The following is a 24,733-nucleotide window of genomic DNA, read 5'->3' as shown; positions in this document are numbered from 1 at the left end:
GTCCACCTAGCTCCACGAAGGGCTGCTACCCTGTCACATTTTCATCATCATAATCATCACCATTTTGTCTGTACCATCAACACTACTTGGACATGGCCAACAGTCGTTACTTGAAGTTACAAAGCGCTTAGTGACAGACACCTCCAGCTGTCCTAAACCATTACAGTAGCTGTGCAAGCAGCAAAACATGGTTTCACAGTACGTGGTTACATCACATTAAAGCAGCCCAGAACAGAAGGGAGGCAGACTGAAGAGAGGCCTGCAGTAAATTTCACAATCAATCAAACTCAATTGCGATTGTTTTAGTCAATTTGACTTAATCTTGCATTTCTGCATTACTTGCGGAAGGGGCAGCATCAATGGCAGGTCCAGAGTGTAAACTGTATTAGTGTAACAAGAGATTTTGTGCTGTTCGCCATGTAGTTGTGTGTGTCTGCACTTATAGGTCTTAGACTCACTCTCTCTCTCTCTCTCTCTCTCTCTGGACCTCTCAAAAGCAGCAGTGTAAAGAAACGATAGAAAGAAACGATCTTCAGGGTTTTCCCTTTAGAAGATCTCTACAATGTTGCTTCTTCTACAACTCTGGCTCTTCTCAACCGTGAACATCACCACCAGCCTCCATCTTCCATCTTCTTCCCTCGGAGTTGAGGTGAGCTCCCATGAAGTGTCCGTGCGCAAAATGGAAAACAACACACACACACAGACCACAAACTCCTGAATGCATACACTTAGTTGTCCCATCCAATTTCCCATCAGAACTGGACGTCCCCTGGACAGTACCGGACCTACTCCACACAGCAGCATCTGCCTACACAAGAACCACAACCACGAACCGACCCGCTTAGTGTTTTCATTGCATGTAAACAAGTAAACCAGATGAGGAAAACAAACCAACAAACAAACAAAAAAAGAAACCACAGAAAAGCACAGCTGCCTTGAGACCTGCGGACTTAGTGTCCCTACTGAGCCCCCGTACCCCACAATGCCCCTCTTCACAACCCCCACTCCCTTTCCCCTAAAGTCTTGAATGAATTGTGTGCGTCAGGGTGCGATGACCACTCGGTTTTGTTTCTGTACTGGCCACTCTGCTTGCTCTCCCAGCGTTCCTCACCAGCCCCCCCCCCCAAACACCGACCCCACATCTTCATCCTCCTCCATCAACAGCCTCCTCCCCAAACACCGACCCCACATCTTCATCCTCCTCCATCAACAGCCTCCTCCCCAAACACCGACCCCACATCTTCATCCGCCTCATTCTGCCTTCTGCAGCTTCTCTTTGTTCTTCTGGATCTTCTGGTGGACCACTTTGAGCGTCGTGAGAAAGTTCCCCAGGAACAGCACCATGAATGTCAGGCCCAGCATGAACACCTGCAGGCGTGAAGATGAGGAAATTGCCATTATAAATGTCAACCTGTCGGCTTGGTGCTCTAAAATCAAATCAACCTGGACTGGAAACCCAACCCTTACCTGCCATTCCTTGCAGTCCTCATGGTTTGCCAGCGTAAATAGGGTAATTGCGTTGTACAACTGCCAAAACTAATGAGGAGAGAAAAGAGAGAAAACATCACCAAGCCTTGAAGAAAACCTGATTGTTATTAATGAGAGAAAAACATCCTCAAACATGTTTTGCTATATGGTATATGAGCTATATATATGTCTATGCACAGATGCACCATATAAGCATATTTGAAGCGGCTTTCATGTAAATGTGGCAGCCTTGAAAAAAGTCTTGCCACTGTTTTATGCAAATAAAAAAAACAGATGTTCTCATTATCAAGTATTAAGCTGGTTAAACATTATATAGAGGGAAACTTTATATATACAACAGATGTTAATGAGTGCTAAAGAATTAGGGCTTGAAAGCTGGTTTAGTTACTGAAAGCCAAGCACAGGTCTAAGAATGTTTCTAGGTGATGCCAACAAAGATTCTTCCCAAGTTGAGTTCCAAGCCCAGGGAAGATTCATCCAGTTCTAAAGCCAAACACAGGTGTTTTTCCCAAGGTTAGTTCTCACAGGTGTTAAGATTCTTCCCAAGGCTACTCCAAACACAGGTGTTAAGATCTGTAATGGTGTGGATGCTAAGATTCTTTGAGGCTGTGCACCATGAAAAATTTGGGCCAATCAGATGTTTTCCTTGAAAACATCCAAGTCACCACCCAGCCTTGAAAATCCCCCCCCTCCTCAAACCTTGTGACAAAGTAAACCTGATTTCTTTCTAATAAAAAAACAGATGTTAAGTGTTATAAAGGGAGGATATGTATAGATATATACACAAGCCAAACACAGGGCTGTTAAGATGCTTTTCCCAAGGCTACTGGAAGCCAAACACAATGTGGTGAGTGCTGACAAAGACTCTGCTGTGCTAATTCAAAAGTCTTTTTAGTTCATCAGTGCTAAAGAATCTTTCTTAGGCTACTGAAAAGCTAAGCCCAGGTAAGTGTAGGCTACTGAAAACCAAGCTGTAGGTGCTAAGATTCTTTCCTAAGGCTACTGGAAGCCAAACCCAGGTGCTAAGATTCTTCCCAAGGCTACTGGAAGCCAAACACAGGTGCTAAGATTCTTCCCAAGGCTACTGGAAACCAAACACAGGTGTTAAGATTCTTCCCAAGACTGGAAATGAAACACAGGTGTTAGAGATTCTTCCAAGGCTACTGGAAACCAAACACAGGTGTTAAGATTCTTCCCAAGGCTACTGGAAACCAAGCCCAGGTGTAAAGATTCTTCCCAAGGCTACTGGAAGCCAAACACAGGTTAGTTCTCTCTGGTGAGTAGCCAGACTCCCCTCCAGCTCTGGAAAGCTATGCAGGTGTTAAAAGATGCTTCCATGAAACCTGCACCATGTTGAAGATCTTCATGAAAATGTGGAAGCCAAAATCACAGGTGTTAAGATTTCTTCACTGTTTTATGCAAATAAAAAAACAGATGTTCTCATTATCAAGGGAGGAGTTGTAGGAGCTGTAGGATCAAAACATTCGGCTGTGAGGGAAACTTTATACCTTATGCCAATCAGATGTTAATGAGTGCTAGACTCTTTCTTAGGCTAATGAAAGCTAGCGAAGGCTACTGAAAGCCAAGCACAGGTGCTAAGATTCTTTCTAAGGCTACTGAGAGCCAAGCCCAGGTGCTAGACTCTTTCTTAGGCTAATTCTTCCAAGCACAGGTGCTAAGATTCTTTCTAAGGCTACTGAGAGCCAAGCCCAGGTGCTAAGATTCTTCCCAAGGCTACTGGAAACCAAGCCCAGGTGTAAAGATTCTTCCCAAGGCTACTGGAAGCCAAACACAGGTGTTAAGATTCTTCCCAAGGCTACTGGAAGCCAAACACAGGTGTTAAGATTCTTCCCAAGGCTACTGGAAGCCAAACACAGGTGTTAAGACTCACATGGCCAAAGAAGAGGAAGGGGAGCAAGAAGGTGAGTCCTCTCCACATCCACGACTGGAAGCCCTCTGAGGAGATGAGAAAATACACACACACACACACACACACACACACACACACACACACACACACACACACACACACACACACACACACAGCCACACACACACACAGACACTACATTAAAGCAATAGTTGATAGTTTTGCCCCCTGGTGTCAGACGGTTCTCAGTTGGTCAAAAACGGACTAAACGGGTCATGAAAAGGGTCCTACCGGATCAATAATGTTACATAGTGCAATATCAAGCGTTCCATGCGTACATTGCCAATGTCAGAGACTTAATTTTCCATATTATAAGTCAGCGTAGAATCAGTTTGAAGCTGTTATTTGAAGGGAAAACAACAGCATTGTTTTGCTTAAAATAAACTAGATGTACCGCATAGCGGTACAAAATATGACCACTGGCATTTCCTACTTCATTTCCTTCTCCATCCCCTACTCTTGCAACTTTTGTGCATGTAAATGAGTGTGCATGTGTGTTTGCTTTTGTGTACTGCATACATGTGCTGTGTCCTGTGTGCGTGCGTGTGCGTGTGTGTGTGTGTGTTTCTAAAAATAGAACTAACGCATAAAAATACACTCATCTTGTTTTTACAGACATGTTGCACACTCATAGTCTAAAGTGCTGAGTGAGATGCGTGAGACCTGAGTGAGATGCGTGAGAACTGAGTGAGACCTGAGTGAGATGTGTGAGACCTGAGTGAGACCTGAGTGAAATGCGTGAGACCTGAGTGAGATCTGAGTGAGATGCGTGAAACCTGAGTGGTGAAACCTGAGTGAGATGTATGAGACCTGAGTGAGACCTGAGTGAGATGCGTGAGACCTGAGTGAGATGCGTGTGAACTTCTTTTCTCATGCCATTCCCCATTACTGTGAGGATTAACCCTTAAAGGAGTACCGTCACACCGGTGTGACGGGAATGTTGGGAAATTAACATTCTAAAGAATATCTGGGTTCATTGAATTCAACATAGAATTTTAGAACCTTCAATTGTTGCGGAACTTAGAATGTTCAAAAACCTACACCTTTAAGGGTTAAGGCAGAAGCGACAGAGCTCAGTGTATGACTGAGCTAAGTCAGCTCTCTACGAGCCCTAACTCTGCATGCCTCTCTGGGGCCTCTGCAGCCAAACACAGACAGCTGCACAGCAGACAAACGTAGACATTTGTTTTTTTTTCCTTTGTGGCACAACGTCTCCCGACACTAAGGGTCGTGATTGCTACAAGGCGCTGAATTTGACTAACATTCCATGGTCTCACATCACTGTGCCACTGCTAGTCTTTTTCCCTTCAGTCTAAAAACTCCCTGACTCTGTAGCTCTTCTACGCATGGCTGTGTGAGCTTGTTGCTCAACACTAACCCTGACTATAACTCTTCTATGCATGGCTTTGGGGGCCCAATCTGGCAGCTCTACCCTGAGGCCCCCTGGCTGGATGGAAGGGAGGGAGGGAGGGAGGGAGGGAGAGAGAGCGAGAGAGGGGGGAGGGAGGGAGCATGTCAGCTGACACAGCATGAAGGACATACAACAACTCTGACGCTCACTCTCCTAAAGGTGTCCAAAAACACCCCAAAAGGCAGAGCAATTCACTAGGGAAATTTACGGGCTAACAGCTGACAGCATGTCAGTGCACGCAGATAGAATCTCTAGAAGCAGGCCACACAGTCCAGTCATGACTGGCACCACAAAACAGGAACAGAGGAGGAGAGGACATTTACAGCAGAGCCATTTCTGAAGCATTGTCCAGTTGACTGTCCATCTGTTGTTACAGACAGAAGTCCATTGGAATCAGTGCAGCACTTTAGACTATGAGTGTGCAACATGTCTGTAAAAACGAGATGAGTGTATTTTTATGCGTTAGTTCTATTTTTACACACACACACACACAGACACAGACACACACACGGCAAGGCAAATTCATTCACTTATGTTTCACTCTGGCCTCCTCGCTTGCTTGGTAAATCCTCAGCAAGTGTGAAACCAAAGATCCTAAAGCTCCGCTTTTAACCCTCTCTGGTGAAACACTTGCGCCATTGTTAGTTAGGAACACTTTCTTTGACTGGGACTGGGGTCAGTGACAGTCAGACCCAAAGCTGCATAGACTGGAATCCGTTATAAATCAGACAGACCCCTGTCCCAAGACTCTGTTTCCTGTGTTATTCTGTATCTCTAACCACCGGTCACTTTAGTTAGTGCCACTTTAGCTTCCTTGTGGCTGTTTGCAACCTTATATCATAAGAGAATGTGTGTTTATGCTGTATTAATGTGATTCTGTGTGGCATGTAGGTTGTTGTAGATATATTAGATCATAAGAGAATGTGTGTTCATGCTGTATTAATGCGATTCTGTGTGGCATGTAGGTTGTTGTAATAATAATAATAATAATAATAAAGCTTTATTTGTATAGCACCTTTCATACACAGAATGCAGCTCAAAGTGCTTTACATTTGAAACATGTAACACAATAATAGTCAGTCAGTCATTATCAATCACTTTTCTTTGCTGTTTATGTTATACTCAGCAACATATCAAAAATATAGAAAATGACGTCATAAGACTGGCAGATAATTGTAGATATATTAGATCATAAGAGAATGTGTGTTTATGCTGTATTAATGCGATTCTGTGTGGTATGTAGGTTGTTGTAGATATATTAGATCATAAGAGAATGTGTGTTTATGCTGTATTAATGCGATTCTGTGTGGTATGCACTGTAGGTTGTTGTAGATGTATTATATGTATGTGTCATGTAGATGTCTTTTGTAGACGTTTGGTCATGAGCACACATAGGCTAAACTCCAACAACTACACAACTACTACCAAGTTGTATGGCAGTGAAAAAAGTACTGAGGAATTGAATCTCCTCTTACCCACGGTCAAGTCCAGCTGGTTCCTCTCCCCTAAAGCCCGCAGCCGATACAGACAGCCACTCTGGTAGTAGTACTGAAGAAACTGTAAAAAACCTGAAGCACACGCGATGACCCATTAATCACTAATTACTTAACTAATTAATTAACACAACCAATCATTAACACATGCCCCCGCCCCCATTAATGTATTTTAGCTTTTAAACAAGTAGACTTAATATGGCAGTCAGATTTACTCTGGTGAGCAATGATGAAGATAAGTCACAACATCTGAAGAATGGAAAGCCTTTCTGTGGGAACTTACTCTGATAGATAGAGAAAGCCAGGAACTGACTTCGGAACATCTGATACATTGATCCCTCTGGCCTGGGACACAAACACAGAGAGCAAGTTCATTCCTTAGTTCACTTTTGTAGTGATGACAATCTACTCAAGATCCTGCTAGGCAAACCCTGTAACAAACATAACAGATTAACTGGCCATTGCACTGTAAATACAAAGGGATTTTGAAATTTCCACTTGGGGATCTATCTATCTATCTATCTATCTATCTATATGACGCTATGTGAGACTGTTCACCAATGACAACTCTATTGACAGGCTCGGTGACATTGTGAACACGGGTATCCACTGCAGTGCAGAAATGACTCCTCTATGGACAGACTAAGGGACACTAAACATGTGAGCAAAGAGACACTGTCTTGTGTAAATAACTACACTACAGGCTAACTGAGAGTTAAAGGAAAGGTGTAGAGAAGGGAGAGAACAATCACCCCACCTGGCCTGGAACCGTGGTCTAGCCGTGGTCTAGGGTGACTAACCCTGCAGCCAGGCTCGTTGGTATGGCAGTCAGAGTGCATACTTAACCGTAGTGACAACCAGACCACTTAACCCTAATCACACAAGGTGTGGACACAGGTAGACACTGCAGTGGACATATGGCTCTCTGGACAGACTGTCGTGGCAGTCTTTGTGTAAGGCCCAGGCTTCCCCAGGTCCGCAACTGAAGCGCTCCATTTGCGGTGCGTGAAAATAATCTTAGAAGGCTGATCACATTTTTTCAAACCTATCCGTCACCATCACGCCTGGTGTAGTATAAGTATATAAGTATGCCATTTCAGTGCTCCATATATAGTATAAGTATATATACTCTTTTTGATCCCATGAGGGAAATTTGGTCTCTGCATTTATCCCAATCCGTGAATTAGTGAAACACACACAGCACACAGTGTACACACAGTGAGGTGAAACACACACTAATCCCGGCGCAGTGAGCTGCCTGCATCAACAGCGGTGCTCGGGGAGCAGTGAGGGGTTAGGTGCCTTGCTCAAGGGCACTTCAGCCGTGCCTACTGGTCGGGATTCGAACCGGCAACCCTCCGGTTACAGGTCCTAAAACCAGTAGGCCACGGCTGCCCCTTGTGTAGCCAGTTCCATTGATTACAGACGCAACGCAGTTGCGGGCCTGGTGTAGCCTCCCAGTAAGCACAGGTAGACCCTGCCGTGGGTAAATGACCGCTCTGTAAACAGACTGGCAGATGAGTGTTCCGGAGCGATACGCTAAAGGGGTGAGAACACTTCTACGTACCAGGTCAACATGACCCCCGACAGGAAGGTAGAGACATAGTGATGTAACACCCACCATCCTTTGATTCTGAGAAGCACACAAACCACACATAAGCCTCTATGGCAACATGACACAGATAAAGCACATTATGGGCTCTATCTTTACCAAAAGATTTAGACTACAGAAAGTATTTTATAGTTTATAAAAAATAAAAAGATTAGATAAATAAGGTATCGATTAATGCTAGTTGATCAGAGATTTCATAGAGATAAATGAATGCAGTAACAAAGGACAGAATTCATCACACAACAAATCCCGTGACACAGGACACTGGAGACCCCTGAGCAACACTATCGGTGCATGAGCAACAAGATGCACAAATATGAGAAACGTGCGAGAGGACAAACACTCACCGTGACCCATTACTCATCAGAATACTCTCCCTTATCGTCAGTGTGCAATAATACCAAACAAGTAAAAAATTGAAGATTTCATCTGTGACACTGGGGGGGGGGAAGAAAGATAATCTTGTTTTGTGAATGTATAGTAAGCAGACAGTCAACTTCCTGATATAAACAAATTCCCATTAATGTCCATTCACACTTCCAATGACACGACAACTGTTATCGCTACAGTTTCAAATATTGCTGTAGCGGATAACATCCACACTGTTCACCATCACAATAATGACATGAGGAACAACATCATTAGGCATCACTTCATCAGAGCGGTTGTATGAGCAATAGAAACACTGATGGCAATTATCCAATTTAAAAGGCATCACATTAATGGTAAACATTTAAAAACATGACATTAAAAGGAAATCAGATAGTAGAAAACAAACTGCTCACCGATAGTTGAAAAAGAAGAGACAGGCCATGGCACCAAACATCAGAATAATAGTCAGGTAAAGTTTGAACTTCTCATATTCATCTTTATAGGCAAACCTAATCCAGGAAAGTAGGCAATGGGGAAAAAAATGCAACACTTGAAACATGAACCCAAAGAGTTGTGGATATAAAATATGGAAGATAGCAGAAGTGAAATAACTCATAACGTGAACATTACTTAGCCTGATTGCTGAGAAGAGTTACATTCACATTTCCCAAGACCAAATTTAAGTACAATCTGTGGGGATAAACATAGATAAACACACATGTTATATGTCAGCAAAAATAACATGTGGAGAAACGCACCTGTGTGCATACGTACAAGCACGCACGCACGCGCATGCTTCAAAACAGATAATGTAAAACACATTGATTCAATCTTGTGGTTTATTTTCACAGGCATATACTTACCCATTCTTCTTTGGCAAATATGCTTCCATATCAAAGAAGACATGTTGTTTGTCTTTGATTTGGCTTTCTATGTCCTTTAGCTGTTCAGATTGTTTCTCATCAGATGTCAAAGCGCATCTGCCAATCACAACAACAATAGCATCAGGACAGTGCACCAACACCAGTCCATTCAGTCCAAGTAAATATACGGTAAAATTCAGAAACATGTCTGTCAAACAAGTCTGGAAGACTACTAAATCAAAAGACCGACAAAGTCTTTCTAAAGTCTTAAGAGTCACAGGAATGGGCCAAGCATTATTCTCAATACTATACATGTATATTTCACCAGCAATGAGAATACTGCTTGTTCCATGCATTTGACAATAAAGACTTGAAACACTGCCCGTCTTTCAAAGTAGGTTACACAAATAAATTGTAATGCCATGCCCATGGTGGGGGCTCTACTAGTAGGTAAGTAGGCAGTAGGTAGATAAGTAAGTAGGGCCTCTTCATATCGGATAGACCACATTCAAGATTCATTTATTGTTACTCTCTCTTGTTGTTGTTGTCTCATTACACTTGTATAAGGAGATTACAATTATTGGGCTTTCAGCTCCTCTTAAGCTGATGAACAATGTTGCTGGGCGGTGTCCCTCATTAATGTGATTCTGGCAAGTTCCCATTGATATTGGTCAACAATTTATTTTCTGGAGAACTTCAATCATCAGTAGGCAAATCGTCATGATCATCCAATCAGAATAAATGGAACTGGTTATGTGGTTGCCCATTAACATTGATCAAAAAGTTACCACATGCATCCTCACCTTTAGAGCAGTAAACAAGAAGAACATTGTATGCAAATATTACACTTGTGTTGTGTTGTGCTGATGCTGTTGTGCTGATGCTGTTGTGCTGTGTTGTGTTATGTTGTGTTGATGCTGATGTGTTGATGCAAACATTAGGCTAATGGTGTGTGTGTGTGGTGTGGTGTGTTTTTGGTGTGTTAATGCTGATGTGTTAATGCAAACTTGTGAGTTGTGTTGTGCTGATGCTGATGTGTTGTGTTGTGGGTGATGTGTTGATACTGATGTGTTGATGCATACTTGTGCAAACTGTGCTTGAGGTCCTTAAGGCCTTTCCTCTGCTTGCTAATGGCACTGCTGCATATCGCCTGGAGACTGGTAAGTTCATCCAGCTTCTGTCGGTACACCTTATGCGTTTCCTGAAAACAAAAAGGGACAGAATGATCCCTTAGCAATAATTAATAATAAATTGGTCTGCATATAATATATTCTACAAACACTGAGATGCAGGTGTTTAACCTGTTAAACAATCATACACTCATCTGATAAAAAAAACAACAACAAAAAAGCCATGCTAAAAAAAAAACACATCCACTCAATATCCTGAAGGTATACCCTAGCTGACTTGATCATAGAGCAGAGGACCCAGCCATCGTTTCGAGTAAACAACAACTCACTCTTACGACCTGTTACTTCCCCCGACAAGACCAGACGTGCTCACCTGACTACACAAACCAATGAGGCAGTGTCAGACCTTAACTCTTCACTGGAAAGCTAAACCTAGAGTTACCTGGCTTTAGCTCAGCTCACAAAGCTGTCTACCTCATTTCAGTGCATGCATCTATTTAAAGAAAGATGGACTATAAGCCATCCCTGCAATAACACACCTGCTGTTAATCATGCATAATTGTGCAAATGATTTTAGACACTCTCGGCAAGTCAGACTGCTATCTAGCTAACTGGGCTATTAGCTATTGCTAGCTCTCCTGCCAGTTGTCAAATAGGTGAGTATCGGACTGTCAGAGCAAAATGGGATAAAGGTGAATTTTAAACAACTGCACCTTGTTACCATAAAACGGCATATCTAGTTATATGGACAACCAAACACCAGTAAACCCACCAGGAATGTTTGTTGGGAAGACAAGGTAGCCCAGTGGGACATTAGCCAACCACTCGTAGGCTGTCTACCAACAATAGGAATATGATAACCTTGTAGCTAGCTAGCTAGAAAACTGCAACAGCTCTAAAGCAATGTCCACGTTACCCCAAGCACATAGCAAGACACGGCCGCCTTGCACTCAACAAAAGACGAAAGTTATATACGTAAGCAACTCCTCACCTGTAATTGCTGATATTCTTTCTCGATTTCGTCCCATTCAGTTTGACACTTCTCCAGTGCCATCGTCCCCCGCTTCCCTTAGCTCTCCTTGCCTCACACCACCGTGGACCACAGCGGTGACTGGCTGTCTTAACGCTGCCCAATGGCGCATGCGTGTTGATCGGATACAATTTCTCTCATCCCAATTCTTAGCCATCACAATCAGCAACTGTCTCCAATGCGAGGACAGTGTTACATAAGTGTTTCACTTCTGTGAGCTGAGCTGTGTCTGGTACTATCAACTCCTTCGGGGTAGAATACGTAGCCTACCCTGTCTATACAACTGTTTTCACACTTGAATGTATTGAAATCAACAACAATTACTCTAGCATAGAAAATAAAGAAACTATAACAAGGTAAAGTTATAACTAATTATTTTGCATTTACTATGTGATATAAATATACATTTTATTTGAACTCGAAAATCACATGAAGTGAAACATGTGCTTTCCACACTTGGTATTAACATCTGGGCAACTGGCAGATCAACTGATATTTTCTCAGCTGTAAAAATAAAAGTATTCTCCAGAGGTTGGACTGGAGTGACACTGAAATGACCATCATCAGGTCTCAGAGACAGGTTCAAAGATTTTAGAATATGGAAAACAGAAACTTTGTAGCCTATGCTCTGTGCACATGATTCTAGGATAGAACTAGAACTTGGTCTGATGTGTTGCTAGGTTACCAGAGGACGCGTGCTGTAGCAGGCCATGAATCATGGTAGCTGTTTCGGCATTAACCTAAGTTAGGTGCGCAAATGTGTCTCTCGATTGCCTTGTTCAAATCTACAGTGAACTGAGCTAACAGGAGTCGTTCACTGAACCAACATAGCCAACCGTTTTGTTCCATAAAAGGTAATGCTTTCGGCGTTTTCTCCATGTCTTTATGGGTGCTAGCCAACCGGGTGAATAGCTAACATTTAGAACATAACAAATACATAATGTTACATTGTCCAAAACATCTACAGTAATTTGTCAAACGACTGTTAATGTAATATTTGAAGGAATGCCTCATAAGAAGATACCAAAAGCAACAGTGCCTCCAGTAAAAATCTGGGAGCAGAAGGCACAGAAGTGTGGATTGCTGCATAGTGTCTATTCCGTCAATGGGGACAAGTACACCGGAGAGTGGCTTGATAACAAAAAGCATGGTAATTTTTAACTGCCAAACCCTCTTCTCTTATTCACTATTCTTCTTGTCCTAATAACGCTGGCACCATAATAATTTTTTTTATGCACACAAGGTAAAGGAACCCAGGTTTGGAAAAAATCAGGAGTAATATATGATGGTGATTGGAAATATGGCAAACGGGATGGATATGGTACATTTAGTCGTCTAGATCCTGCAACGAATGACTACACAAGAATATACTGTGGAGAATGGAAAAATGACAAGAAAGATGTAAGTGCGAACTCATGAAAGTTTTAGTATTGTTTTTGTATGTTTATGTTATGCTTTTAGTGAACTTGTACCTTGTTAAACTAATCTTGCCTCTGCCGTCAAGGGCTTTGGGACGCACTTCTACGGCGAAAATTCCTGGTATGAGGGAGAGTGGTATGAAGGCCTGAGATGTGGATGGGGCAGAATGTACTATGCCAACGGAGATATATACGAGGGTGAATGGCTGAAAGATAACCACCACGGGCAGGGCATGCTCCGACTTGGTATGGTCTTGACTTAATCAGCCATTGTTATACAGATACATCACTATTCTTCCAATGACACCTCCGCAGTTTATCAGTAACAGGTCCTGTTATCCATGTTCAAGCCAATGAGAACAGGTACGAAGGTGGCTGGAGGCAAGGGGAAAAGCACGGTCCTGGAAAATTCCTCTACCTGAAGAAGGGTCAGTTGTATGAGGGCAGATGGGAGAATGGAGTGGCTAAATGTGGGACAGTGTCAGATTTTGGGAAAGAAGAAGCACCAAACCCAACAATGTACCCTATTCCCCAGGTGAGGACACATTAGGGTGTAGAATGTTGAATGCTCTGCATCTAATCATACTGCCTTAATGCTAGTAAGCAATTCCATTATTATTTTTCTCCTTAAAGATTCGGCTGTTGGATATGAATGCTGTTCTAATGGAAACAAGTTGTTTAGTAGAGGAAGACTCAGAGTCCTGAAAATTACCAGCAAATCCTGCCTTTAGCTCACCTCAAGGATTTTTGAGACATCGCACTAACACACTTGGAGCAAACATCAACTGCACCAATAGGGTTTCTCTACCAACTCGTGTTTGTGTGAATGAACGTCGCAATAAATTCAAGTTGTCACCCTACTTTAAGACATTTACTGATTTCTGGGGCATTATCAAAAAAATACTAAGTACTAAATACTATACAGTAGTAGTATCCCTATATCTAGGCTACTCTGTGTGTGTGTGTGCCCTAAGCAAATGCATACAGTGATACACTGCGATTTATTGTTCCAATTTATGACATTGTGTGTATTGGAAATTAAATCTCAATAGCCATGTTCAAACACGGTAAACTTGTTCTCAACTCTGATGTCCTTTGCTGTGCTGTAACTCGATAAAAGAAGTGGAGCAGTGACATTGTGTGGTCTTCAAAAGAACACAGAATTGTATCAGAATAGATGCAAAATATCAAAGCAAAAATAAATTAGTCATTGTGAGATGACACTGTATTGATATTTTCACCCATCTCAATCAAAAATGGTCAAATTGTTGCAAAGTGCTGCTGTAAATAACAACCCATAGTAATTCACAGATTCATAACTAAAATGCCAATTTATAAAAATTCAGTTGAAAACATACAACTATTGATTAACATTTGACAACAAAATTCACAAAATCATTTTATACAATAGTCAGTCATTCATAAATGTTCAACATTTACATATTTTGTGAAATGGTATAAATACCTACATTAATGGTCACAAGAACATAATCATCTATATGTATGCCTGCTACTGGCAAAGTGCGTGTGGCATTAAATCTTCATGAGCTTATAAACTTCAAAAGAAATTCAGAACCACTACAAACAACTTCAGAACACTGAGGATTTCACAGTTAACAATTAAAATCACAATCAAGATGCAATTAGCAAGGTCTTATAATACCAACATAATTTTTGAATACAAATGGGGAGTAGTTATGTCAATGATTTAAAATGAGGCACACTATGTTCAGGCTTCTGCGCTGCAGAAACCAAGCAGTAAGAATAGGGTGTCACACTAATACAGTATTTACTGATATGACATGTCCAGAATTATCACCCAATGAGAGTCTATAAAATAAGCCTACATTTAAAAATATCCTTCATGCATGAAATGTCTGGCTTTCTTGGCAATAAATACACATTGCTCACACAAGGCATTTTAGACACCATGTGCAAAGCAGAATTGTTCACCCTCTAATAGGGAATGTGTGCTGGGATCAGACCGTCGTGAGAGTAGTTTTACTCTGATGTTGCAATTGTAATCCTGCTCAGTACGAGAGGAACAGCAGGTTCAGACATATGTCCGGATGAAAACAGCTACAGCACCTCTAGGAAAATCTGTAAATGCCCTGAACATTCAGTCTCCAACAAGTGTCTCTTCCACTTTTAAATCATTACCTTCATTGAAATGTATACAGTGCAATTAATTCAGTCAGTGTAGAAAATTCAAATACATGCACAAAACATGCATGAGCTCATATCAACAGCAGCAGCTGCTTTTTTTTTCTTAAGTTAACAGCGTAGGAAACTATGGACTTATATGCCAAATTGACATAAATTATTTTAAATGATCTGTTTGATTGTCCCCAGCCCAGGGTGAAACACCATTATAAATACATATTCTTCATGTAAAACCCTAAGGTCTCAGTGCCCTAATTTAAATACTAGGCAAAGTGCACAGTGTAAAGTCTTACTAAAGAGTGCCTAGTAACTACACATAATTGCAAATGTAATACCATGAGAAAGATCCTAAGCACAAACAGTAGTGGATCAGCTAAAAGCTCTCTCACACCACATGATGCCCTTGGCTCATGCAAGACAACTTTGCCCAGCATTTAAATTAGGGTCCTAAAGTTTAATTGTAGCAGGGCAGCCTGCTGTTAGTGTAGCCTACCCTTATGATTACATATTTTGGTTTAAAGTGGACCACCAACTTCAGATGCCACTCTCACTGATACCTGATCTTCAGAAATGTTCACAATTGAAGACTTGTGCTTGTTAGCCAATCATGTCCCCTTACAGAGAATTTAAACCTTCCACAGACACAAGCTCTCGAACACCATAATACCGTCCTCAGACTAAAAGTGCATGAGCTGAACTGGCAACAGTATGCCCATGCAAACAGGGAGGGATGAGAATGGTTCATAACATCCTCTCCTCCGATCCCAGCGGCGCACGTCCTGCTCAGGGGTAATGAGAGGTGGGGGACTGGAGAGCGGAGACATCCCCTCTGTTGTCCAGCTCGTTCTGCAGACGCGTCAGATCCTCCAGTTCTTCCAGTTCTTCAAACTGCCGGTCAGTCTTGTGGCTGACCAGCGACCGGTAGAAGTGGACGGCGAACACGATGAAGATCAGGCCGAACGGCACCATGATGGACGTGGAGGTGATGGCGGCCCACACGCCGGCGCTGATGGTGCCGTTCCGCAGTTCCGTCGCTGGCGTCCCTGGTGTCCTGCTCTTCTCAGGCCTCACCGGCAGGAACTTGACCCAGCAGAGTAGGACGACCTCGGCCAGGAAAAGCAGCGTACCGATGACAGTGGAGAAGGCCCAGGCCAGCTCGATGTGGCGGTGCATGCGCTCGTGAGGCGACTCCTTCACACAGTTCAGATTGTGCACGTTGCTCACAGCCTCGATGTTAGGAAGAATGCAGGTGCTTACCATAAGGGCGAACAAGTGAACGGCCACCAGGACAGTGGTGCAGGCACTAAACGCGATCAGAAGGCCAGGGTGGTAGTCATAGGTGTTGTCAAGCTGGACTTCCACCATTGCCACCTGAGTGGGAGAAGAAGGGTTGCAGATCATCATCTTTATGGAGCCCCAGGTAGTGATTTCCAACTAATGTGCAATCTTAAAAAAGGGATTCTGAGGACCGCCGATTATGCGAGCTGCAAAGACACTGGTTACTACCAAAAAAGCACCTCCCAAACTCACGCCCCACTATCCAACCTGGAGTATGCGGGTTTTGGAGGAAAAAACGCAGTACCTATGCGGATTGGGTGCCAGCGAGAAGACACCTTCTATTTCAACTGATGGCAGTGCACAGCCCTGCATTGCAACCGTGACACGATACTACCACAGCAGTCATGGCTATAGCTTCACAGAACAAAGTTCAAAGACAAACGAAACGAGAATGGCTAAAAGAGTTTATGGTCTACTGATCAGTTAACGGCCGGTTATGTTGTTACACCAATATGTAAAATGATAACCATGTTAACGTTAGTTAACAGCCCGGCTAACAGGCTGCTACCATTGATTACCAGGCTGAATCGAACCTGCTGGGTCTCCAGATATGTGTCGGATATAAGGAGGTAGATGAATACATGGGCTATGTTAAAAAAAATAAAAACTGATGACGGCTTTAACTTATTGTACTCTAAATGCATTATCCTTTCACCCGCTATGCAAGACTGGGGTGCCTAAGCTCATGGCTAGTGCAGTAAGTTTCTAACACGTGCAGTAAAGTTGACATAACGCGATCACATTTTGTCTGACGAAGTTGGAAAATAAAACAGTAAAACTATCAATACCATAATGATTCCTTTTCGACACATTATATGTATTGACTGACCAAGGGATTTTGGTCTAGAGGCACTCACCATAGCAAACCCTGACAGAAGGGCTGAGGTTCTACTTGATGCCTTGAGTTTAGCTCTACTCAAGTAAAGCTTCCTCCAAGACAGCGCCTGCAATGAGTGCTCGCTCCGACTCATTGTGCAGGAAGAGAAAAACTACAAACTTTCACAACTAATATTTAAACGTAGACTATCCAGTTCTGCCAATCACATGGAAGTGTTAAGATTAATGATATTTAAGGAACTTAATACCACACGGTCATTTCACAAAACGGGTCTTGCTACGACGACTAGTTTGTTCTGCCAGCTGTAGCGAGTAAAAAGCACATCTGAAGCTGACTGAAAAACCTGCACTCCATATTACCCAAAATTCCATGCGAAACACTTCCGCAGTCAAGTCTACCACCTAGTGGTTATACCCAAATACTGCACTACTTTCATCTATTTATGTAACGCAAATGTAGCCGACCATCACAGAATACTATGGCCATTATAAAATATGCACGATGGGCACATTTAAAGTCAGCACAGAAAATTATCATAATTTGGTTTATTTAAAAGAATTCATACATATTTCTATAACACTTCTGAACATTTTAAGGTTTAATTCGTGTAACATTAGTTGCTCAAACTGCAATAGAACTTGTTAACATAATTTGTCTATACCCACTGCACCATTTGTTTTATAAAATGAATACAACAGCTGCATTACTAAATGTCAGTATGCGGCTTATAACTGTTAGATGAAATGTTTAAATTATGTGTCATATTCGTCGGTTTAAGAGTAATCCTAGCCCATCTGTGATCAAGCATCACACCAGTACAATCATCAGCGCGTGCGTGCAGGACGTTGCAGACTCGTGACACAAGGAGAGGGAAAAACAAGCGAATATTTCGATTTTAAAAACGATTACTAGGGGAAATGCCACCAACATGACCTTTCATAGCGTAGAGGGCGCGAAGTGCGGGCGATTTTTAGGGTGAACTTGTGAATAAACATGACGCACTACGTTGAACAACAATGTTTTGATTCTGGGCCGTGACGTCATCTACCAGTACACGAAAATGGTTCCCCTTTAGTTTTGATTCGGGAAAACAAACTGCTGGCAACTTTAAATGTGTCATCTTGACCAAGTGAAGGGCTGAATGCAAAACGGCCGAGAACTTCAAGACATGGAAGCGTGCGCAGAGAGAGGACGCAAGCTGGTGTGTAGCTTCGCCCTTTTTTATTGATAGCATTTTCAACGGGACTTTGAGTCGGGTGAAATCTGTATTGTTGCTACCAGATCATATTCTCAATAGACTGAGCACCATCTGCTTCTTGTCTGAGAGCTTTCACTCAGCGATTTTTGTCGGGCAATATAATATGGCTTTGCACTGTAGCCTTGTGCCGACGATAGTGTATGGTTTATCATTATAAAGCTAATTGGCACTATAGGTCTAATCTGAACTGACCTCGCTGCGATATTGTGATATGACCTTCATCGTTAACTGTAACGCCCAAGAGTGGTAATAAATTGACGTTGATTTGGGCTGTGTTTAAGATCTGTCAGTATTTCTCTGAAATGAGCATGTTGAATTGAACATAGCTGCACCTGCGGAATAGGACAGGACTGCTGGTGCCCTGAGCAAACTGTTAATAGCCGAATATAGTCATGATATCAAAATTCAGCCCACCATCGCGTGTTCAACCATAAGTCGCGCAACTGAGGTAACTGTAACCTATGCATTTTAAACACCTCCATCACTTTTGTGCGTCCACAGCGCTCCATCTGCCGGAGAATGTATGATGAGAATGAGGATTTCTCCGACGTGGAGGAAATTGCGAATGTCAGAGGTTTCAGCTTGGAGGAAAAACTTGAGAGCGACTTGTACAATTCCAATTTTGTACAACGCATGGATGGAAAAGGTAGTCTTTACAATCTCATTCATTGCAGTCTCAGAGAAAAGTTCTCTCTTGGTCCTGACATAAGGTCCCAAATCATGTTCTCACCCTGCAATGTGTGATGTCAGTGGACCGATTTGATGCTAAGTGGGTGCTTCAATACATTCCATAGGCCTAAACTTTCTCTGCTCCTGTTCCGTTTAAAACCAGTTTGCACTGTTTTGTAGATTTCACCTATGAATATGTTCAACGGGAAGCACTCAGAACTCCTTTAATTTTTGAAGTGAAAGATGGACTAGGCATCAGGTAAGACACCATCACACCTACAGTGCTCCATTTGATAAGGGGACATTGTATCTGAATATCGTCTTTTACTTTTTTTCTGTGTACAGAATGCCTGATCCAGACTTTACTGTCAGTGAAATTAAAGCTTTGGTGGGTAAGTTCTAATTTTTATTGTGTTCTCCACCATTACTTTCTGAATGTAGGTGTGATGCAATGAAATGCATCTCTGGTTTGTACATTATGTGCAAGTGTGAAAAACATCTCAGTTTTGACACCGTTCTGCTCGGTCGTAAACTGCTTTCAGAGATAATGTGTGTACATGTGGGTGCTAAGACATATTCCTACAGAACCACAACACAGTGACACTTCAATCAGCCTACATATTAGGCGTCGGTGCACGGCGCACCGGTATGACTCTGCGCAACCATAGCGTAGGTCACTGGGTCAGGATGTCTGCTGCTGACAGAAGCCATAGTGGTCCTCCATGTACAGTGTGGAATGCATAGTGAAGACATAGTGGTCCTCCATACAGTGTGGAATGCATAGTGAAGACATAGTGGTCCTCCATCTACAGTGTGGAATGCAGTTGTGTAACTTGGCGATCAATCTTGATGACAATATGTGGAGCCACATGTAGAGATCACTCTTTCTCTCTCTCTCTCTCTCACTCACACACACACACACACACACACACACACACACACACACACACACACACAGCGAAGATGGTTTTGAGAATTACTGATGACAAACCAACACTGAAGCTTGCGCTTAAAAGGTGAAAAATACCGGCCGAGTAATCCAGTCAGGATTCTTTTTTTAACGTCTAAGCAAACGACATGCTTTTAACGTTTCGGGTGACCCCCATCCTCAGTGTCATCAATAATAAAACATTATCGGCCAGCCGATTGGATGAGGAGAGGAGCGCATCGTGACCGTGTGTGATGTGGGTGGGCCCAGCGGGGGCCGCAACAAGAGCAGAGGTCCTGTCTGGTTGTCATTAGTAACACATACATGAAAGCAGCTGTGATGCCATAAATCGTCTGTAGGTGTGGGGAATTTTATCTGTTCAGCTGACCAACAAATGCGTTTTTATTTTCCTTTTAGTGTTAGACTTCAGGGTATTGTCATGGCTTGAACCCTGGCGTCCTGACGTGAGCTGAGATTTGGCCTTATTCTGTATAAAAGCGAGCGCAGCAGACTTACTCTCCCACGCGCAGACGACAGGAAGGTGTCACAGGATGTGTGTAGATCACACCTCACGTCTCATTTCCTGTAGGAGCTTGTATTAGCCTCTCGGTCCCACACTGTCATGTTTCCCCCGACACACAAAGCCACCCATAGCCAGTGATGCTGAAACCTCTCTCTAAATTCATTTGCATTTCTTACAAGGTCTTTAATAATATTTACATAATACATTTATTCATTTAGCAGATTTTATCCAAGGCAACTTACATATGTCAATTATATTACAAGGGCCACTCTTCCCAGACAAGGGTTAACAGTGGCACTGTGTCAAAGGCACAACAGTGGATCCTGGGAATTGAACCCACAACCTTTCAGGCTACTGCCTGCTAGCCAAGCTCCATAGCCACTACTCTACCACCAGTTGCCCATTCTGTGATGGGAATGTAGGCTATGCTGACAGCTCCCAGTGTCTGGACCATGGTCCATTTTGAGTGGTAGAATGCTGGTGATGCCTCCATCTTTACTGTGGGCCTAATCTGATACAGAATTGAAAAAGAGACACAAGAGAATGAGCATATAATGACTAATTTTAAAGCTGCTATCCTGCAAAGCAGTTTATGTGTGGCAAAGATAAATTTGATTAATGCCTTGAAGTGTTTATCAGACTGTAGAGATAGTCATTCGGTTGCTTGGCATGCAATGCCATCTTCTGCAGTAGAGACCTCCTCTACTTCAAGCTTTTGATCCATCACTGGCTCTGGGGTACTGCTGAGGGAAGCACTGGTGATTTGAGTTTGTAGTCTGGACTGATGTTTGTATGTTATGATCCTGCCCTCTAGTGTTGCTTTGTTAGAATTGCAGGTTGTGTAAACAGAGCAGCTACTGTGAATATGGATGAATGTGTGTGTGTGTGTGTGTGTGTGTGTGTGTGTGTGTGTGTAGGAAGTCGTCGTGCTTTGGACGTGATGGATGTGAGCACACAGAAGGGGACGGAGATGAGCATGGCTCAGTTTGTGCGCTACTATGAGACGCCGGAGCAGGAGCGGGACAAGCTGTTCAACGTCATCAGCCTGGAGTTCAGTCACACCAAGCTGGAGAGCCTCATCAAAAGGCCTACCGTGGTGAGCAGGTGCAGGAGGGGAGGAAGAGGAGGAGTGCGGGGTGGGGAATGAAAGAGGGATAAAAACAGCAGAGGGAAGAGAGGGAGAGAGGAGAGTTGGAGTGGGTAGTGAGTTTGGCAACTCTCTGTTATCTCTGTAAGTGTTAAGTGATGGGAACAGAGAGTTTGATAGAGCAGTAACTCTCTAAAAGTGAAAGGGTGGAGGAAGAGTGAGTTGAGCAGAGAATGAGAGAAGAGGTGGATCATGAAAGGAGAGTGGATGAGAGTGGAGGTGGGGATGATGGAGGAGGTGGAGATGTTAGAGGAGGTGGAGATGTTAGAGGAGGTGGAGATGTTAGAGGAGGTGGGGATGATGGAGGAGGTGGGGATGATGGAGGAAGGTGGATGATAGAGGGGAGGTGGATCATGATAGAGGAGGGTAGATGAGAGGGGAGGGGCTGATAGAGGAGGTGGAGATGATAGAGGAGGGTGGATGAGAGGGGAGGTGGAGATGTTAGAGGAGGTGGAGATGTTAGAGGAGGTGGAGATGTTAGAGGAGGGTGGATGATAGAGGGGGTGGAGATGATGGAGGAGGGTGGATGAGAGGGGAGGTGGAGATGATGGAGGAGGTGGAGAGTTGAGGTGGAAATGGAAGAGGAGGGTGGAGATGTTAGAGGAGGTGGAGATGATAGAGGAGGTGGAGATGATAGAGGAGGGTGGAGATGTTAGAGGAGGTGGAGATGATGGAGGAGGGTGGATGAGAGGGGAGATGGATCATGAGAGGGGAGGGGCTGATAAAGGAGGTGAAGATGATAGAGGAGGGTGGATGAGAGGGGAGGTGGAGATGTTAGAGGAGGGTGGATGATAGAGGGGGTGGAGATGATGGAGGAGGGTGGATGAGAGGGGAGAGGCTGATAGATGGTAGGGTGGAGGCTACAGAGGACAGCATGGAGGAAGTGGGACCATCCACTGACTTGAAGAGGAATGATGCCCACTTTTCTGCAGAGCAGAATACGTTCTAGTGTATGCTAACTGCTTCCAGCGTATGCTAACTGCTTGTGTATGCTAACTGCTTCCGAGTGAGCGACTGTCATGTAGCACTGAATGCTCTCTATCCACACTGAATCTGTTTAATAAGCCCTTCTATTGCGTCATATGCAATGGTGCGTCTGACAAAAGTTTTGCTCAGAATGCTGGGCTGCATCGTGCTGCACAGCACTGTGTCAGTTGGGACATTCCTATTAAAAGCAATGTAATCAAACTGATTTAGTCGCTAACACTCGCTCACAACGCATGCAGTAGGATACAGTGTTAAAGTGTATGTGAGCATGGTAAATCTGTGTGTGTGTGTGTGTGTGTGTGTGTGTGTGTGTGTCTCTCTCAGGTGGATCTTGTGGACTGGGTGGATAACATGTGGCCACCTCATCTGAAGACACAGCAGACTGAGTCTACGAACATCATCACTGAGATGAAATACCCCAAAGTCCAGAAGTAAGCTCTCCTCAGTACACAACAGGCTGCAGGGTGGGACAGGGCACTAAATGTCCTTTATTTTGGATATAAATGCAGTTATTAGTCATACTGGCTGCAGGCCTGAGTTCATATTATATATTTTCTTATTTTCATCTTGTAACACAGTTTGGAGTTGTGCATAATGCATGACCTTCCAATAGTAAATTGCAGAGTAAATTGAGCTAGAGTCAAATGCGTGTCACACACGCATATACACACAGTTCTGTTTGACAACTCCAGGAGGTTGCTAGGCAGCAGGAAAGGCTGGTTATGTCAGACTACAGCAGGAGACTCTTGGAACTGGCTCTGCCAATGAAATGACAGTGAGAGAATGCTCTAAGGCAATCAGAACCAATCAAAGGCTATCTTAGCATCTCTTCTCTCCTCTCTTTATCCCCCTCCTCTATCCCTCTCTTTTCTTTCTCTTTCTCTTTGGTCTATCTGTTGAATAGGCTACCTGGTTTGAATGTGTGTGTGTGTGTGTGTGTGTGTGTGTGTGTGTGTCTTTCACAAAAAATCGAAGGTGTGTGTGCGCTGTAGCCAACATTATTTAAGCATCTTCAGCTGTCCTGGGACTCCTGTTAAAGAGTTCTGTAAATTCCTGTGAGTGTCCATCTCCTCCTGAAAGCGTAGCAGCATCGGCATGGCCTTCTGAGGTCGTCTGCGAAACCGGTACCTGTGTTTGGTAATGCTGACAGCATTGACAGCAGAGCACTTTCCAGAGCACCTTATTCGCTAGAAAGTTCCTGGAATATGGACATATTTATATCAACAGGACATTGAGTTTTCCTACAGCCTCAGTATTGCAGTTACACTAAAGATACTAATCTCTTTTCTTGAATAAATCTTGAATAAATCTCTTTTCCGCAGCATGCAGTGTGCCAATATTTGGCAATTTATTGAAATGCTGTACTGAAATCAGTTGGGTCATTTGTAGCGTTATATTTAACATGTAGAGAAACATGATGGAGTTTGATTTACAATGACAGTTTGTCGTTTATGATCTTTAGAAGTTCCATAGAAAGAGTCTCTGTATAAATAGAACTTCCTTGATTGTGCTCTGAGCCACCAGTGCTTGTCTGTAGTGTGGTGATGCGTGGTACTAAATTAGCAAATTGTTTTGCCAAGTTTACAATCCATGAAATTAGAATTGGTTTGTGTGTGTCAGTATTAACGCATTGCATGGAGTATACTGTATCAAACAAATTAGAGCTGCAACTAAGTTAGAAGGTGCTACTGTACAGAACTGAACTGTACATGGTAAACACAAACAGTAAATATTGAGCATTTCACCATCATAAGCCAGTGATCATGTGATCATGAATCTAAACGGATCACTACTCTGTCATCCCTGCACCTTTCTACCATCTTGACTGATGAGCAGATAAGACAGATCATTCTGGATGGCCCTTAAGACACAAATCATTCTGAATGGCCCTTAAGACACAGATCATTCTGAATGGCCCTTAAGACACAGATCATTCTGAATGGCCCTCAAGACACAGATCATTCTGGATACAGTTTGTAGAACGGTGTGATGGTCGTTGTAATTAAAGAAATGTAAATTTCTTATAAAATAAATCAGATTTTTGATGTGATGTGATGTATATTGTGATGTGATGTGTGTTGTGATGGGATGTGATGTGATGTGATGTTGCGTGATGGGATGTGATGTGTTCTGGC

General features: G+C 43.1%; 4 protein-coding genes across 6 annotated transcripts in view; 2 read left to right on the top strand and 2 right to left on the bottom strand.

The window, feature by feature from the left end:
- On the bottom strand, positions 1-11,445 carry tmem120b (transmembrane protein 120B). 2 transcript variants are annotated; one of them, XM_048258435.1, is made up of 13 exons: positions 11,291-11,445; positions 10,252-10,370; positions 9,170-9,286; positions 8,937-8,996; positions 8,720-8,815; positions 8,282-8,371; positions 7,890-7,955; positions 6,606-6,667; positions 6,305-6,397; positions 3,380-3,444; positions 1,468-1,536; positions 1,239-1,368; positions 1-1,189 (listed from the first exon to the last, which is right to left on the bottom strand). In XM_048258435.1, the coding sequence occupies exons 1-12, from the start codon at positions 11,351-11,353 to the stop codon at positions 1,252-1,254; spliced, it is 1,017 nt and encodes a 338-aa protein (XP_048114392.1). In that variant the 5' UTR covers positions 11,354-11,445; the 3' UTR covers positions 1-1,189; positions 1,239-1,251. The 2 variants fall into 2 exon arrangements, with proteins under 2 accessions (XP_048114392.1, XP_048114391.1); XM_048258434.1 differs by having other exon boundaries at positions 1-1,368; positions 11,291-11,444.
- A 556-nt stretch (positions 11,446-12,001) lies between these two features.
- Positions 12,002-13,607, top strand: morn3 (MORN repeat containing 3). Of its 2 annotated transcripts, none has more exons than XM_048258438.1 (6): positions 12,002-12,183; positions 12,333-12,479; positions 12,573-12,730; positions 12,834-12,993; positions 13,077-13,282; positions 13,381-13,607. In XM_048258438.1, the coding sequence occupies exons 2-6, from the start codon at positions 12,335-12,337 to the stop codon at positions 13,450-13,452; spliced, it is 741 nt and encodes a 246-aa protein (XP_048114395.1). In that variant the 5' UTR covers positions 12,002-12,183; positions 12,333-12,334; the 3' UTR covers positions 13,453-13,607. The 2 variants fall into 2 exon arrangements, with proteins under 2 accessions (XP_048114395.1, XP_048114396.1); XM_048258439.1 differs by having other exon boundaries at positions 12,003-12,183; positions 13,098-13,282.
- A 452-nt stretch (positions 13,608-14,059) lies between these two features.
- Positions 14,060-17,421, bottom strand: orai1b (ORAI calcium release-activated calcium modulator 1b). Its single transcript, XM_048258440.1, has 2 exons — positions 17,106-17,421; positions 14,060-16,281 (listed from the first exon to the last, which is right to left on the bottom strand). The coding sequence occupies exons 1-2, from the start codon at positions 17,217-17,219 to the stop codon at positions 15,694-15,696; spliced, it is 702 nt and encodes a 233-aa protein (XP_048114397.1). The 5' UTR covers positions 17,220-17,421; the 3' UTR covers positions 14,060-15,693.
- A 462-nt stretch (positions 17,422-17,883) lies between these two features.
- Positions 17,884-24,733, top strand: part of LOC125304302 (lysine-specific demethylase 2B) — a 35,629-nt gene continuing 28,779 nt past the window's right edge. Inside the window, 6 exon segments of the mRNA XM_048258441.1 lie at positions 17,884-18,287; positions 18,846-18,990; positions 19,194-19,272; positions 19,359-19,405; positions 21,382-21,560; positions 22,923-23,029. Of these exon segments, the coding sequence (XP_048114398.1) occupies positions 18,255-18,287; positions 18,846-18,990; positions 19,194-19,272; positions 19,359-19,405; positions 21,382-21,560; positions 22,923-23,029 (590 nt within the window). The 5' untranslated portion in view covers positions 17,884-18,254.

The sequence above is a fragment of the Alosa alosa genome, chromosome 12 (assembly GCF_017589495.1).
Source record: "Alosa alosa isolate M-15738 ecotype Scorff River chromosome 12, AALO_Geno_1.1, whole genome shotgun sequence".
NCBI classification, from domain to species: domain Eukaryota; kingdom Metazoa; phylum Chordata; class Actinopteri; order Clupeiformes; family Clupeidae; genus Alosa; species Alosa alosa.
Note: the sequence above shows the minus strand (reverse complement) of the source record. Positions and strands in the feature narration are given on the sequence as shown.

Excerpts from the sequence above, each read along its gene's own strand:
- tmem120b (XM_048258435.1), bottom strand. The coding sequence starts at position 11,353 with ATGGCACTGGAGAAGTGTCAAACTGAATGGGACGAAATCGAGAAAGAA. Across the intron at positions 10,371-11,290 it reads AAGAATATCAGCAATTACAG|GAAACGCATAAGGTGTACCG; the intron begins GTGAGGAGTTGC and ends TTTTGTTTTCAG. Across the intron at positions 9,287-10,251 it reads CTCAAGCACAGTTTGCACAA|ATGCGCTTTGACATCTGATG; the intron begins GTATGCATCAAC and ends TGTGATTGGCAG.
- morn3 (XM_048258438.1), top strand. The coding sequence starts at position 12,335 with ATGCCTCATAAGAAGATACCAAAAGCAACAGTGCCTCCAGTAAAAATC. Across the intron at positions 12,731-12,833 it reads GGAAAAATGACAAGAAAGAT|GGCTTTGGGACGCACTTCTA; the intron begins GTAAGTGCGAAC and ends TCTGCCGTCAAG. Across the intron at positions 12,994-13,076 it reads GCAGGGCATGCTCCGACTTG|GTCCTGTTATCCATGTTCAA; the intron begins GTATGGTCTTGA and ends TATCAGTAACAG.
- orai1b (XM_048258440.1), bottom strand. The coding sequence starts at position 17,219 with ATGAGTCGGAGCGAGCACTCATTGCAGGCGCTGTCTTGGAGGAAGCTT. Across the intron at positions 16,282-17,105 it reads TTCTGTCAGGGTTTGCTATG|GTGGCAATGGTGGAAGTCCA; the intron begins GTGAGTGCCTCT and ends TCTCCCACTCAG.